The sequence below is a fragment of the Tiliqua scincoides genome, chromosome 1 (assembly GCF_035046505.1).
Source record: "Tiliqua scincoides isolate rTilSci1 chromosome 1, rTilSci1.hap2, whole genome shotgun sequence".
NCBI lineage: Eukaryota > Metazoa > Chordata > Lepidosauria > Squamata > Scincidae > Tiliqua > Tiliqua scincoides.
Genome location: NC_089821.1, coordinates 17,369,131 through 17,383,587, shown reverse-complemented (window position 1 = coordinate 17,383,587; position 14,457 = coordinate 17,369,131). Strand labels below are relative to the sequence as shown.

Below are 14,457 nucleotides of genomic sequence, written 5' to 3'. Positions count from 1 at the left end.
CAATCTATGGTGCATGGCTCTGTATTCAGCTTGCCACCCAAAATCATCTGGCCTGTAGTCCTGAAAATATATATCTACCTGGCCTGTGGTGGTCCTAAAAAAGAGTTCAACTTTTTTATTCTATTTCTGCAAGGCTTCCAATACTATAAGCAGATCAAGGGTAGAAGATTGAGCATCATTCCCTATTTGGGCATGCATCTCTCTGTGCTGTGGCCATCCAGTTTTTTCTTATCTCTGTGGCCTAATTTAGAGGATCTCACATGCGTTTCAAATGCTCATGCATTCTTACTATTGGCAGACCTGATGTCTGGCCCCTATGTGGAAGAAGGTTGCCACCCCCTGCAATAGGAGACAGTGGCATCACTAGGATTTGCGTCACCCGGTGCGGGAGGCCTGCATGTCACCCCATGCAGACTAAGGCAACACTCCAGATGGTGGGCATGGTGATGTACCATTGCCCCGCCCACACTGGTTTTTTGGCAGTACCTTTTGTTAGAACACAGATATTTCAATGTGGTTTGTTTCATTGCATTCTGCATGAAATTACGCATTGATTGATATATAACATGATGGTATTATTCCTCCAAATTCTGATTTTAGTGATTTTGAAAACTTGTGGAGTCACACATACACACACCTCCGTATCAACTTACTAACACCTTATTGCAGCAGTTCTCATACTTTTAGCACTGGGACCCACTTTTTAGAATGACAATCTGTCCAGGACCCATTGGAAGTGATGTCATGGCCAGACGTGACATCATCAAGCAAATTAAAATAAATAATTATAGTTAAATTAAAATAAAAGAAATAATTAAATAAGGGGGAGCCAGTCCTGTTCCACCAAGTGAGTTTTCTCTGTAGTCTGCCTGCAATAACACCCCCCCCCCAAATGAATCGGTGAGATCTTCAGCCCTCCCCAGTTCCCAGTTTAAAGTAAGTCCCATTAGAGTCAGTTGGGCTTACTCCCAGGAAAGTGGGGATAGGAGTCCAGCCTCAGAGCCCAAGCCTATGCATGTCTACTCAGAAGTAAGTCCCATTAGAGTCAGTTGGGCTTACCCCCAGGAACGTGGGGCTAGGATTGCGCTGTGAGGGAAACTTTGCAAGTGCAAAATAGAAAACTTTCCCCTTACCTTTTCAAGCCTTTGTTGGTCCTTTCTAGTGGGGGGCAGGGAGGCTGCCTTCTGGGGCTTTTGTTGCACTCCAGTCACATCGAATCGGGACCATTCTGGTGTCTTCACATTCTTTGCCTGGCCTGACCACCAGCCAAGGCATGTCTGCCTACTCGCGAGTAAATGCTACGTGAGGCTGCTTCGCTTCCCATAGGGCTCCATACACTCGCAGCTGGGGGGGGAGGACCTCCTCCTCAGGTGTTTTTGGGGCTGCATTCATTGGATCAGGACCATTCTGATGTCCTTGGAGTTCTCTCAGCCTGCCCTTTCCGACGGACTAAGGCAAGTGCGCCTACTCGCGAGTAAATGCGCGATACGGCTCACTTTCACTTTCCATAGGGCTTCATGCATTTTTCCTTCTGGTTTTTTGGCCATAACTTTTGAACGAAAGGTGCTAACTCAATGGCGTTTTCTGCATTGTGTTCCGCTGGTCATTCCGCATCCAATGGTGTATGGCATGACGCAGTAGCTCCTAACCCCGTGATGTTAGCGCATCACCCCCAGGGTGCGTCACCCCCTCAGGGCGTGTAACCCGGTGCAGCCTGCACCCCCTGCACCCTCCTAGCGACGCCACTGATAGGAGATTATCTTGAGTAGAATAGTGGGGAGAGGAGGAGGGAAAGGCAACATAAGGGATTAGCTGGAGCAGAGAAGTGGAGGGCTTCTAAAGCAGGGATTAGAAGCTTGTGGTAGATGGTGAGAATGATAAGGAGCCAGTGTCAAGGTTGATGTAATTGGGAAGAATGTTTCCTTCAGTCTACCACCTAGGTATTGGAGACTGTTTGTTGGGTAGATCTTCTGCCAGCTGTCCTGCCTTTCTCATATAATTAAGCTTTTGTGACCTAATCACCAGGAGGTAAATCCTTTTTCATGAAGGCAAAAACAGTTGCCATCAGCCAACATAATTTTGAAAAAGTTGTAGTTGCACAGAAAGTTTAAATGACTCGTGCCAGTGCCTTCCCTTATTTCTTTCATGTTCAACCAATCAAAGTATTTTTTTATACTTTCAGTAGCTATTCCTACTAGCTCAACTTAGCTTATTCAGTGTAAGAGAGTACATGCCTGCCTTGTACAAAAGGTGCTAACAAGTATAATGATCCAAAAACTGCTAAATATACTAATGTGCTATATTAATATCCAGGCGTGTCCCCTTATCCGCAGGAGTTTTGTTCTGGAACCCCCCTACAGATACCTGAAACCACAGATATGGGTGCGCCTGTCCCCGCAGTCTGAGGACCACCCAGCCCCTCCAGAGGCAAGAGGAGCTCTGCGAAGGGAGTTTGAGCTCAGCACAGGCCAAGGATGTCCATCCCCAGCCTCTGCCAAGCTTAGACTGAGCTCTGAGGCTCAAAACACATGACTTCCAGTTTCACAGAGAAACCTGAAATTATGTTTTTAATACCTTACAAGGCATTGGGAGGCCTGGGGAAGCCCTCCAGGGGCTGTGTGAACAAACTGCGTTCCAGACTAAAAAATGAATTTTGCTACATACCCTATAGCACTGGTTCTCAAAGTTAAGTGGGGAATGTCGTACACTTGTCTTACACTCCCAGGGTTTTGGGTGCTCAGAGTTCCTGATTCCTGAACCCTAGAGCCTCAAGAACCCCTGTTCGGTAGAACTGCCACTACCCTGTATGTGCCAGTGCCTCAGTCCAGAAACACTGAGACCCTCTAGGCTTAACTATATCCCTTGTAGGCACTGAGCACTTTCTTTACTTAAAGTCTCAGTCCTCAAGTTACTAGTCCACAATGAGGATTTGGTAGCTGGCTGAACGGCTAGGCAGGATTCTGAACCTTTGTCCCCAACAGACAATGAACAACTTAGTAAAGGGATTTTTGCTTTATTAAGTACATAGGGTTACAAAAAGTAGCAAATGCTAGAGGCATAAAAACTTCTAGGAAACATATCGGCATAAAACAACAAAGCTAACTGGCTAACTCTATTATTCTCTAACTCTCAACTGGGTCAGCTTCTTTTGTAGATCCTCAGGCCAGTTACCTATAAGGCCACATAGTCCTGGTAGGGCAGGATGTGCACCCACCACCTATCTCAAAGACCAAAAGACCCTGTCCTAGGGAAGTGGGGCTGGATGCTAGCCCTCTCAGCTCTTCCCTCCCCCCTGGAGATCTACAGCTGCATTCCATCCTTGATGGGCGTCTTTCTGGCTGCCTAGGTGCTACATTATCACCTTCCATTGAGTTGTAAATTCCTAGCAGCTAGGAACTGCAAGCCACTTCTGTGTTACTGTTTTAGCTTGGTTCAAGGGAACCCTTTAAGTCTTCACATGGTGGGGGGGGGGGAAGGCAGCAACATGATTGCTACAATCGTACTGCTGTTGGGCAGGGAGGGGTTTTTTCACTTACATGGGGGTCACTATGGCTCTCTGGAGCTCTCTCTTTAGGGAGCCTGCAATCCCCTCTGCAGCCCTCCCCAAGACTTCAAAATGTTGAAAAAAGGGGGAAAACCCACTTCCTGTTTCAGAATGAGAACCATAAGTAGGTTTTTCCTCCCTTCTTCAACATTTTGAAGCCTCAGGGAGGGCTCCAGAAGGGGTCGCAGTCTCCCCAGACCCTCTTGGAGAGCCATGGCGACCCCCAGGTAAGTGGAAAAAAAAAAACCTCCCTGCCTGGCAGCAGATCATGTTGCTGCCAATTTCTGAGCCATTTTCCTTAAAGGGGAATGGCCTTTTCCAGTTTACCTGATGGGTCGCAGCCCACCAGTTTTGAGCCCACTTCCCTTATAGTAATATGAACTAGTCTTCCACCAGCTTTAGCTGAAGCTGATGGACAAGTTAATTTGCAGCTGAGTATCCTTGACATAATATTTTAAAAGGCCTCATTCTTTCTTTTAAATGGAATATTTAGAATTCAGCAGCAGACCTAGCACTGGGTGAATGGGGCAGATGCCCCAGGCCCTGAGTCAGTGCACCTCTAGGAGTGCGTGGGAAGCTTCCCTGAGGCTCCCAACACAGTCAGCAACTGCACTTCCAATTTTCTGGAAGTGCAGTTTAAGACTGCGGGGGAGCCTCACAGGGTTTCCCCAGTCAGCTCTAAAGTTGCACAAGGCTCTGTTGTGCTTCAGAGGTAGGGGGGGCAGCATCTTTTGTGGGGGGGGCAACTTTGCGGACCTTTGCCCCGGGAGCAGGAGGGGGGTAAATCCGCCATTGCCATAACTCAAAACTGAAGGTGGTATTTTCTTTTTCTTAAGGAAGAAAAAAATGGTCAGAAACCCTCGGAAGCCAAGGAAGTAAAACTCTACGCCCAGATTCCACCTATAGAGAAGATGGATGCCTCACTCTCCACTCTTGTTAATTGCGAGTAGGTTCTGTATGTCAAAAATGGAGAACAAAAAACCATCTTGGCATAGAAATTATCTGTCTGTGCCTCTACTTATTTTTTTCCTATGTAGAGTTCCTTTCTTATCTTTCTTGAATTCCTGTAAGCAGGTCCTTATTCCAACACCCTGCTTCTTCATAAACTGCTTTTTAAAAGCTGCATAGTTGCTCATGTTCACATAAGCTCAATTTGGACATCATGTTAAAGTAAACCATGGTTTGCACTAATCACAGTTTGGAACCCAAACCATGATTTCAGCTTCCAAGTGTACAAGCAAACATGGTTTAGAGATGCTTGTCATTTCCCATCTCTCAGCACTCCAATCTCTAGGGACAGCAGCCTCTGGATGCAGAACAACTGTTGCTGTAACTGTTTACTTCAGACAGCATGCCAAACCATGGTTTCTTTTGTTCCTCTGTTTTAGCCTGTCATTCCTCAGGGCTAGCATTCATGATTGTCCCCCAACTTTATTTTCGAAAGAACATTATGGGGTAGGTAAGTCTGAGGAAAGGTTACTGGCCCAAGGTGATCTATTTTCATGGCTGAGGGAATTTCTGAATCTATTTTGTTAGCCAGTTTCAAACCATGGAGTGGCATTCTGAGTAGCACTTCCACCATTAGGGGCTCCTTCCACAATCAGAAGTTTCCGTCTTGAATGGAAGTAGCATTCCATTAGTTCAAGGACTCCTTCTGCTTTTGCAGTGACCCCTTGGGTGCAGTGGAATTCTCTTTCCACTCACAGAGGAAGCTTCTGATGTTGGAAGCACAAAGTTGACACCCATCGTACTAAAGCACCTTCACCATAGATTGGGATAATACCACTGAGCAATGGTAGTGTTCTTTCTGTATGCACTGTATTCTTGCCAAGAAACAGAAGAAGATAAACACATTCTACGTGTTAGGTACAAGCCAGCACAAATGAATAAGGGGTGATGTTGATGAGCCTGCAGGTCCATGTGAATGTTGAGTTGGACAATTGTCAGGCAAGGGTATTTGACTGACTTTCTGCAAATGCAGCTCTCCAGTAAGCCTATGTTGTAACATGTCTTTCTATACCCATTTCATTCTGGACTTACGAGAGTTCTCAGTACAGCAGTCAGATGATGCTGTTGTGACAAACATTGGAAGATTACCGAAAATCTAAATCACTGTGGATTTGGAATCATGTAGGGGTCGTATGATCTGAGATGTACTTAAAGTGATGAAAGATGTAGTATCCTGAAAAAAATGTTATTTATAAAAACCATTTATTGCTTCAGGAATTTACATGTTGCTATTAACAACCAGTTCTCTCCTTTCCATTTGAAGAAAGCTGTCCTTATCTACAAACTGCATTGAAAAAATTGCCAACTTGAATGCACTGAGTAAGTGATATATGAATGAACAGTGTGTGTGTTTAGCTACTTTTTAGTATCACTGATTCACACTTTGAGCTTGTTCAGAACACTACCTCTCCACCCATCTCTCAAGTCATTATGATTAGATTTGTGTGCATCCATCCTACCCTCCTTCACCAGTATTACCTTTTTTCTGCCTGTCGAGAGTAGCAGCCACACCAGCGGTTCCCACAGATTCTGTATTAAAAGACCAGGGAGACCCTGTTTTTCAGAGTAACATGTTTAAGTGATTAATGCCAAAAAACCCTCATTTTTAAGGTAACAATGGTTAAAATTAGGATCAGTCAATACCATTTATTTTGCATATTAAGAATGAGTTAATTTATATACTGTCTCTAAGACAAAAACCAAATAAGACTACTGGAAAACTATGGACTACAGAGCAATAGAGTTTAGGAAGGCTTTTGAGTGATTACACCTAGCTGTTAACTGGATGACTGACAAAACAGTTCTTACTTGTCTGGGACTGCTCCGTTCCTACTTGCTGAGCCCTATTGCAGATGTACACACCCGGTGGCATGGGAGCTGCTTCTCTGTGGTATATTCCCATGCCATTGAGGAGTGTGTGTTTGTGTGTGAGAATGTTTCAACTGTGTTAAGGGGTAAGATTGCATGGCTCTCATCTGATAGGTGCCCACTCTTCCACTGCAGAAAGCAGATCCCATGCCACAGTGAGTGAAGGAGGATCCATTTTACATATGTAGTTACAAGTGTCCGTTATTTAATTTTTAAATTTAAACAATTGTATATTGAAGAAAAGAGTTGATTGAATGAACGAGCTGCTTTAGGACTAAATTCCAAAGCCTCTGTGTTCATATAGTAAACTTTTAAACGAGAATTATTTTAGCATTGCTCACTGCTTTTGATTAAAGAAGCACTTATGCTTTCTTATATTCCACTTCTTGGCAATTGGCATAGACCAGCGTTTTTCAACTGCTGTGCCGCGTCACACTAGTGTGTCGCGAGGCTGCCTCAGGTGTGCCTTGAGATCAGAGCAGACAGGCAGCAGCCACGCATGTGGGGGAAGTGGCTGCTTTGAGCCGTATGTGCAGCAGAAGGAAAAGGAGCAGGCAGCCAGCCAGCGAGAGGGCTGGTCATGACTGCTTTGCTCCTGAGCGAGAGGAAGGCTGCAACCCGATCCTGATTTACCTGGGAATAAGCCACATTGACTATTATGAGGCTTACTTTTGAGTAGACACACCTAGGATTGGGTATTAAGTCCTTGCCTCCTCAGCGTGCTGATTGGGCAACCAGAGTGAGAACGAGGGAGTCAGGAGCAGGCAAGCAGGTATGAAGCAAGTGAGTCTGCTAAGGCCACCAGCCTAAGAACTGGGTGGCTCAAAGGGTCCTGGATAGTCCCTTTTCCTTGCCACAGTTTGCCTGCAACTCCCCAAAGCGACCCTCCCTGCATTGCCTTTTGCCTTTTAGGGGAAGGGCATTGGGCCCCAGTCCTCTCCATACTTACCTGGGAGTAAGCCCCATTGACTATAATGGGGCTTACTTCTGAGTAGACATGCCTAGGATTGGGCTTTTGGTCACACTTTTTTTCCCCTTAAATACAGGAGCAGGCAATTGGCACTTCTCCCCACCCCACTCCCTCCCACAGGCACTTGCCCCCAAATCTCATAATTGCAGTCAGCACCTCTCTTACTGTCCCTCCCTTCACTCCTCCGCACCTTCCAAAGGTTCAGAATCACTTGCTTCAAGTTCTCTCTTCCCCCCAATCCAGCTGAATCCTGTAGTTGTTTCACTCCTGTCTCTTCATTGCCCCTCACCCCACAGCTCTCCTATGTGCTCAATCTGACCTCTCTTTGCCAGCACTTCCTCGCATAACACTTTAATAACATTTTTCAGCCTTTTCACAATCACATATCCTTTCCTCTCTAAGCTTCTTGTGAGTTTCTTTGTCATGTAATAATATAATTGTAGTAATTATATTATTACATGACAAATTGTAATTAATTGTATTAATTGTAATTAATTGTAATTAATATTACATTGTAATTAATTGTATTAATTATATTAACAATTAATTGTAATGTAGTGATTTAATGTAAGTAAAAAACTGGTAGTGTGCCTTGACAATTTTAGTGCCTTGTCAGTGTGCAGTGAGCTGAAAAAGGTTGAAAATGGCTGGCATAGATGGTAAGGCTAATTCTAATTCTATGTCCAGTCTTCAGCTTTGATTATAGTTATTGAAAGTGTTGAGAATTGTTTTAGCATACCATAAGCAAATGTATATAGTGAATGACATTTTCATCAAGTTAACTAAAGACTGAACGTTTGTGCTGAGATTATAAAATCTGTCAGCTACCTGTGAGATAATTGAGATGTAAACAAACAACTGGTAGCTCTGCTCTGACCTGAGTGCTCCTTTCTTCAACTTTGGCCAGTCCTTCTTTCTATGAGTCCTCACCCTTGCTAAGAAGAGCACTGGAGAATTTTGTGATTTATTGGCCAGTTTAGTAAAGCAGTTTTTTTTTTTCAAATTCCTATCATGTACGTAGGTTGCATTTTTTGAGTCCGATAAGCTAAATGCATTATCTTTGTAGTATCCATTAGTATCTGACTACATAGCACTGACTGAGACAATAATTTGATTGGCAATATTACTTTGATGATTTAATATTTTGTTGGTTTGTTAACTATCTTCTGTACTGTTTGGTTGGAAAGGTGGGATATAAATATGTCTAACAAATAAAAACTGTGAAAAGGAGATTCAGGCTTAAATTATTAATTTTCAAGCTATTCCTCCAGCTCATTTATTGTCACAGTGGAAGAGGATTTGGTACTATGTGGTTGCTTGGGAGAATCCCCCCACATTGTGCTTCTCATCATATGGGAGGCTGGTCATCTAAGAACGTAAGAACATGAGAGCCCTGCTGGATCAGGCCAAAGGCCCATCTAGTCCAGCTTTTAGTATCTCACAGTGGCCTACCAGATGCCTCCGGGAGCACACAAGACGACAACAAACCTGCATCTTGCTTCCCTTCCTTTCTGAGATAGCCTACTTCTAAAATCCAGAGGTTGCACAGAGACATCATGGCTTGTAGCCCATGATGGACTTTTCCTCCGTAAATTTGTCCAGTCCCCTTTTAAAGGCATCAGATGCCATCACCACATCCTGAGGCAAGGAGTTCCACAGACTATCACCTGTGGATTCTAACCCAGAATCATCTGTAGATTCTAGCCCAGTGGTTCCCAAACTGTGAGCCGTTCTCCCTGGGGAGCCACAGAAACCAGCCAGAGGAGCCACATTATCCTCACAGAAAACCTGCCACCCTATACAATGAATATGATTGTAGCCCTAATGGAGAGCCGCAGCCAAATGCCCTGTTAAGTCAAGGAAGCCGCCAGTAAAAAAGGTTTGGGAATCACTGCTGTAGCCCTATGTTGATCTGACTGCTGTATACTTCTGATACTCCACAGAAGTAGGTGAGGGGTGTAGCAGTACTTGTATTGCTGCATGGCCATAGATCACTGGCTCATTGTATGCTTAGAGCTGCTACATAGGGCAGTTTTAAGCAGCATCCACTCAGTGGGGCCATCTGTTTCCCCGTTACACAACTGAATCAGTATAAGTTGCTCCAGGGATGGTGGTAGTGTGTGAATTTATGTCAGATTACCACATTACTTAAATGACCTGCTTTACAGCTAGATAACGGTTTTGGGTTTTTTTGCAGAAAACTTGCGGATTTTGTCACTGGGGAGAAACAATATAAAGAATCTTAATGGGCTGGTAGGTAATCCTGCTAAGATGGCTGTTGTCAATATGTTTTTTTCAGGTCTGTATATAAAGTAATTTCAGAATGTTGCATAGAACGTTACAGTTTAGAATTGGTATCAACACACAAAGGACTTCATAATAAATATGTTCACAACTGTAGTCTATGTTGGGCACCAAATTTTTTCTTGAAATATAATTTGACATTGCTCCTTAATGCAGCTGTGTCTGTTCAAAGCCTTTATCTGGTCTTAAGTGGGCAGTCCATTTGTCTAAGTTAGGTAAATCCCAGCATGTTTAAAACCATTATGAGTTAGTAGGTGGATTTCAATTTTTCCAGTTTCTAGCTAATGTTCACTGCTATGAATAAATATAATACTGGTTCTTGACAAATAGGTGACAAAGGTCACTGCTTATAGCATGGTTAGCAAGCTAGTTAGCATCATCTCTGTACTCAGTAGCAACTTATACCAAATACAGGAACATTATCAACATTAACTATGCAAGTTACTCATCAATCTTTACATTATCCAGAAAACTCCCCTACTCATCACACAGACAAAGCACCAATCAGTGATACAAGTTTCTGGCAACACTCCAACCATCCTTTTCCCCCACTCCCTGTTCATGGTTTCAGGGGTGGGGAGGGTGGAAAGGCACAGTGCAGTAGCAGAGCTTGTGCCAGTCCCTTTCACCAAAATGCAAACCTCCTTAAATTACTAAGAAACTAGTAATCTAATATATAGGCTTCTACAGATTGCTCTGTATCTTTTTTTGTGTATGTCCATATACCTGGAATGCAATTCTCCTCTGCTTAGATGGTTAGGTATCTCCTGGACTGGAATTATATATCATAAGAACAGCCCCACTGGATCAGGCCATAGGCCCATCCAGTCCAGCTTCCTGTATCTCACAGCGGCCCACCAAATGCCCCAGGGAGCACACCAGATAACAAGAGACCTCATTCTGGTGCCCTCCCTTGCATCTGGCATTCTGACATAACCCATTTCTAAAATCAGGAGGTTGTACATGCACATCATGGCTTGTAACCTATAATGGATTTTTCCTCCAGAAACTTCTCCAATCCCCTTTTAAAGGCGTCCAGGCCAGACGCCATCACCACATCCTGTGGCAAGGAGTTCCACAGACCAACCACACACTGAGTAAAGAAATATTTTCTTTTGTCTGTTCTAACTCTCCTAACACTCAATTTTAGTGGATGTCCCCTGGTTCTGGTGTTATGTGAGAGTGTAAAGAGCATCTCTCTATCCACTCTGTCCACCCCCTGCATAATTTTGTATGTCTCAATCATGTCCCCCCTCAGGTGCCTCTTTTCTAGGCTGAAGAGGCCCAAATGCCGTAGCCTTTCCTCATAAGGAAGGTGCCCCAGCCCCTTTTTTTATCATATCATTTATCATATCATTTTTTTTGGAACTGAGCCATCTTCCTGCTTCTGTAGGTTCCCTCTTCACTGCTTGCAACCTGCTACCAGGGAAGCATGGACTCTAAAGGAATGTGTTTGTTTCTTCAATGGATTTTTTAGGGAAGTCAATGTATTATACATAATAATAGGAACATATATAACACAGTGTTCTGAAAAGCAGTATTGCCTTTCAGGAAGCGGTTGGAGATACTTTAGAGGAGTTGTGGATCTCATACAACCTGATTGAAAAACTGAAAGGGCTTCATGTGATGAAGAAGCTGAAGATCCTCTATATGTCCAATAATCTAGTGAAAGACTGGGGTAAGCCAAAGCCGTTTTCTCTCTTCTGAAACATCCTGGTGATGATGATATTATTTTTTGCTTTTCAACAAAAAAGTTCACAAAGTGATTTATATAATAATGTGAATGAGAAGTTGGTTCACAAGCTAAAAAGAAAGACAAGGGAGGCACTAACAGCAACCATTGGGAAAAATGCTTTGCTGGACTGTTATATTTACAAGAAGGAAAGAGAACCTCCACTTTAAAGGTGACTCTTTGCCCAGATAGCAGGAGTTATAATATAATTGCGCTGGATGGCTTACATTGGTTCCTGACCTTAAAAGATTTAGTCTTAGCAGTGAATCTTCATTGCATAATAACTGTTTACATAACTGATTAACAGCCCAATCCTAATTAACTTCCCAGTACCCATGCAACCCTGCCACTGGATGCTCGCCGCATCCTGTGGCTGGGGGACCAGTCACGGAGGCCTCCTCAGTATAAGGAAATATTTGTTCCTTTACCTTGAGGCTGCATTGGCAATGGAAAGTTGATTAGCATTAAGCTTAAGACATTTCTCAAATTTATAAAAGAAGTTAACTTTTGAATTGTGAGGAAAGAGATGTATAGATGTTTGAACCTCTAGTGCAGTGATGGCTAACCTTTTAGAGACCGAGTGCCCAAACTGCAACCCAAAACCCACTTTTTTATCACAAAGTGCCAACATGGCAATTTAACCTGAATATTGAGGTTTTAGTTTAGGAAAAAAAAACTCATACATTAACATCTTTTACCCACTATTACTTGTAACCCTTAATGAACTTTTCCTCTAGAAATTTGTCCAATCCCTTCTTAAAGGCATCTAGGCAAGTTGTCATCACTGCTTCCTGTGGCAAAGAGTTCCACAGACTAATTGTTATTGGCATCCTTCAGTCTCGGAAGACTATGGTATTGCTCTCTGAATGGTGGTTCTGGAACAGAGTGTCCTCTCCAGTGCGCGAAGCCTGGGTAAAGTAGATATGGAGGATAGACTGTTTCCCATGCAGCAAATCCCCCCTCTCCACATTGCTGAAATGGTCCAATGGAAGGCAGAAGCCAATACGGTTGGTTCCAGCGACGTCGCAGGAGTTGCCAGAACGTGACTGTGTTCAGCCACGAACTGCCTCAGGGACTCCGGCTCCGGATTTTGCCTCGAGGTTGACTCCTGAAGACTTTTCCATAACTGGATGTAGCCACAAGGCAGTTGTGGCAAGTCCCACCCAGTAGATGGGACTCATTAGCCTGGGAAGGCAGCTCATCTGAGAGAAGGAAAACTCTGATCCCAAACCTCCACTGCCTTGTGGCTTGTGACAGACTAATTACATGCTGGGTAAAGAACTATTGTCAGGGAGGGGGTGGCTGCAAGACCATGCCACTGCTCATTTTCTCAAACAAGAAAATATATTTTTTTAAAAGCCCCACCCACAGAAGTGGACTCTAAGGCTGCAATCCCAGCCACTCTTTCCTAGGAGTAAGCCTCATCAACTCTACTGGGGCTTACTTCTGAGTAGACACGCACAGGAGCAGACTCCAATCCAAGCTTGCAGAATGGGCAAAATTGAAAATGGAAACAGTTGTGGGGCAGGTGGGGGTGAAGGGAGAGGAGGGCAGTGAGCGCAGGGGGCGGAGGGAAGCAGCCCGCCCTCCCAAGACATGGGGGCTCAGAAAAAGCCTCGGTTTCCTTTAAAGGGACACACAGCTTCAGCGCCCCTCCCCAGGCTGCCTGGCTCAGCGCTGCATGCCCTGTCTGGCACGCGTGCCATAGGTTCGCCACCACTGCTCTAGTGTATGCTTTTTAGCCTTATGATAGTAAAATATTGTACAGTAAACATGCTTCATTCACTGTCTGCTAGCTGCCTTTGCAGGTCTTGCTGCCCTTGCAGCTACTTGCCAGATGCAGGGAAGGGCACCAGGATGTAGGTTGTGTCTGTTGTCTGGTGTGTTCCCTGAAGCATTTGGTGGGCCACTGTGAGATACAGGAAGCTGGACTAGATGGGCCTTTGGTCTGATCCTGTGGGGCTCTTCTTAAGTCTTGAAGTCAAGCCTTTAGATTGTGAGCCCTTTTGAGATGGGGAACCATGGGGAACAATTTATTTCAACATTTATTTCAATGTTTTTGTTGAAAATTGGTACAGAAATAAATATTCTACATATTACTATTCCTAATAATACTGCTCTTGTTCTTGTGTTCACAACACCCAGCTCTATTTGTGACTGTATCTTCTTTGTGCTTGCAGCAGAGTTTGTGAGGTTGGCAGACTTGCCATTACTGGAGGATCTGGTGTTTGTAGGTAATCCATTGGAAGAGAAATACTCTGCTGATTCGCAAAGTGCTTGGGTTGAAGAAGCAACCAAGCGAGTGCCCAAACTGAAGAAACTTGATGGTGAGAACTGGCTAGCATTTAGTAGGTGAAACAGGCAGACTTTAAATCATTGGTTTCCCTTAACAATTTGCTTGGAGTTGTGAAGCACAGCTGACCATAGCACCCTGCCATGCTTCAAGAGAGCCACTGCCAATCAGCTGGGGGTTGGAGCAATGGCAGATGACATCACTGACTATTGCCCATTCGCAGCTGCCAGCCTTGCAGCCAGCTCAGCTGGGGCACAAAAATGGGACTGATACCACTCCATAAAAGCTACCAAGAGAGATCATCTGAAGCAGGAAGGAACAAGGTGAGAGGCAAAGGAGAGAGTGGGGGGGGGGAGGAAGGGAAAGAAAGGAAAGATCAATAAGTGAAGATCAATAAGAGAAAGCAAGCAATAAGTATGGAGGTAAGGGGAAAGAGAAACAGAGAGGAGGCAGAAAAAAAGGAAGGGACAGAAGCGGGGGGAAGTTGGCTGAGGAGAGAAGGAAGCATGCCACGGGAAATCAAGGGGCCTCATGAAGTTAGCCTATCAGTCCCTCTGTTGAATGTCCTCAAAGGAACGTGATGCCTCCTGAGACCTTGGACCCTGGAGAAGTTTTCAAAAGGACGTAGCATGGAGGATGCGGTACCTGCAAAGCCCATATTCACGGCTAACCCTAGTGCGTAGAGCCCCCACCTGATCCCCAGGCAGAGACAGAAAGAGCAGGAAAGTCAGTGACTC

The 14,457-nt window shown here is 44.4% G+C and overlaps 1 protein-coding gene across 8 annotated transcripts in view; it reads left to right on the top strand.

The window, feature by feature from the left end:
- DNAL1 (dynein axonemal light chain 1) overlaps positions 1-14,457 on the top strand; it is a 39,576-nt gene that overhangs the window by 6,517 nt on the left and 18,602 nt on the right. For 6 of the 8 annotated variants that reach the window (XM_066631466.1, XM_066631465.1, XM_066631462.1 and 3 more), the window contains exons 4-8: positions 4,381-4,490; positions 5,817-5,872; positions 9,589-9,644; positions 11,247-11,373; positions 13,608-13,754. In XM_066631466.1, the coding sequence (XP_066487563.1) occupies positions 4,381-4,490; positions 5,817-5,872; positions 9,589-9,644; positions 11,247-11,373; positions 13,608-13,754 (496 nt within the window). The remainder of the gene's footprint in view (positions 1-4,380; positions 4,491-5,816; positions 5,873-9,588; positions 9,645-11,246; positions 11,374-13,607; positions 13,755-14,457) is intronic. The other 2 variants (XM_066631469.1, XM_066631468.1) reach the window with 2 other exon arrangements.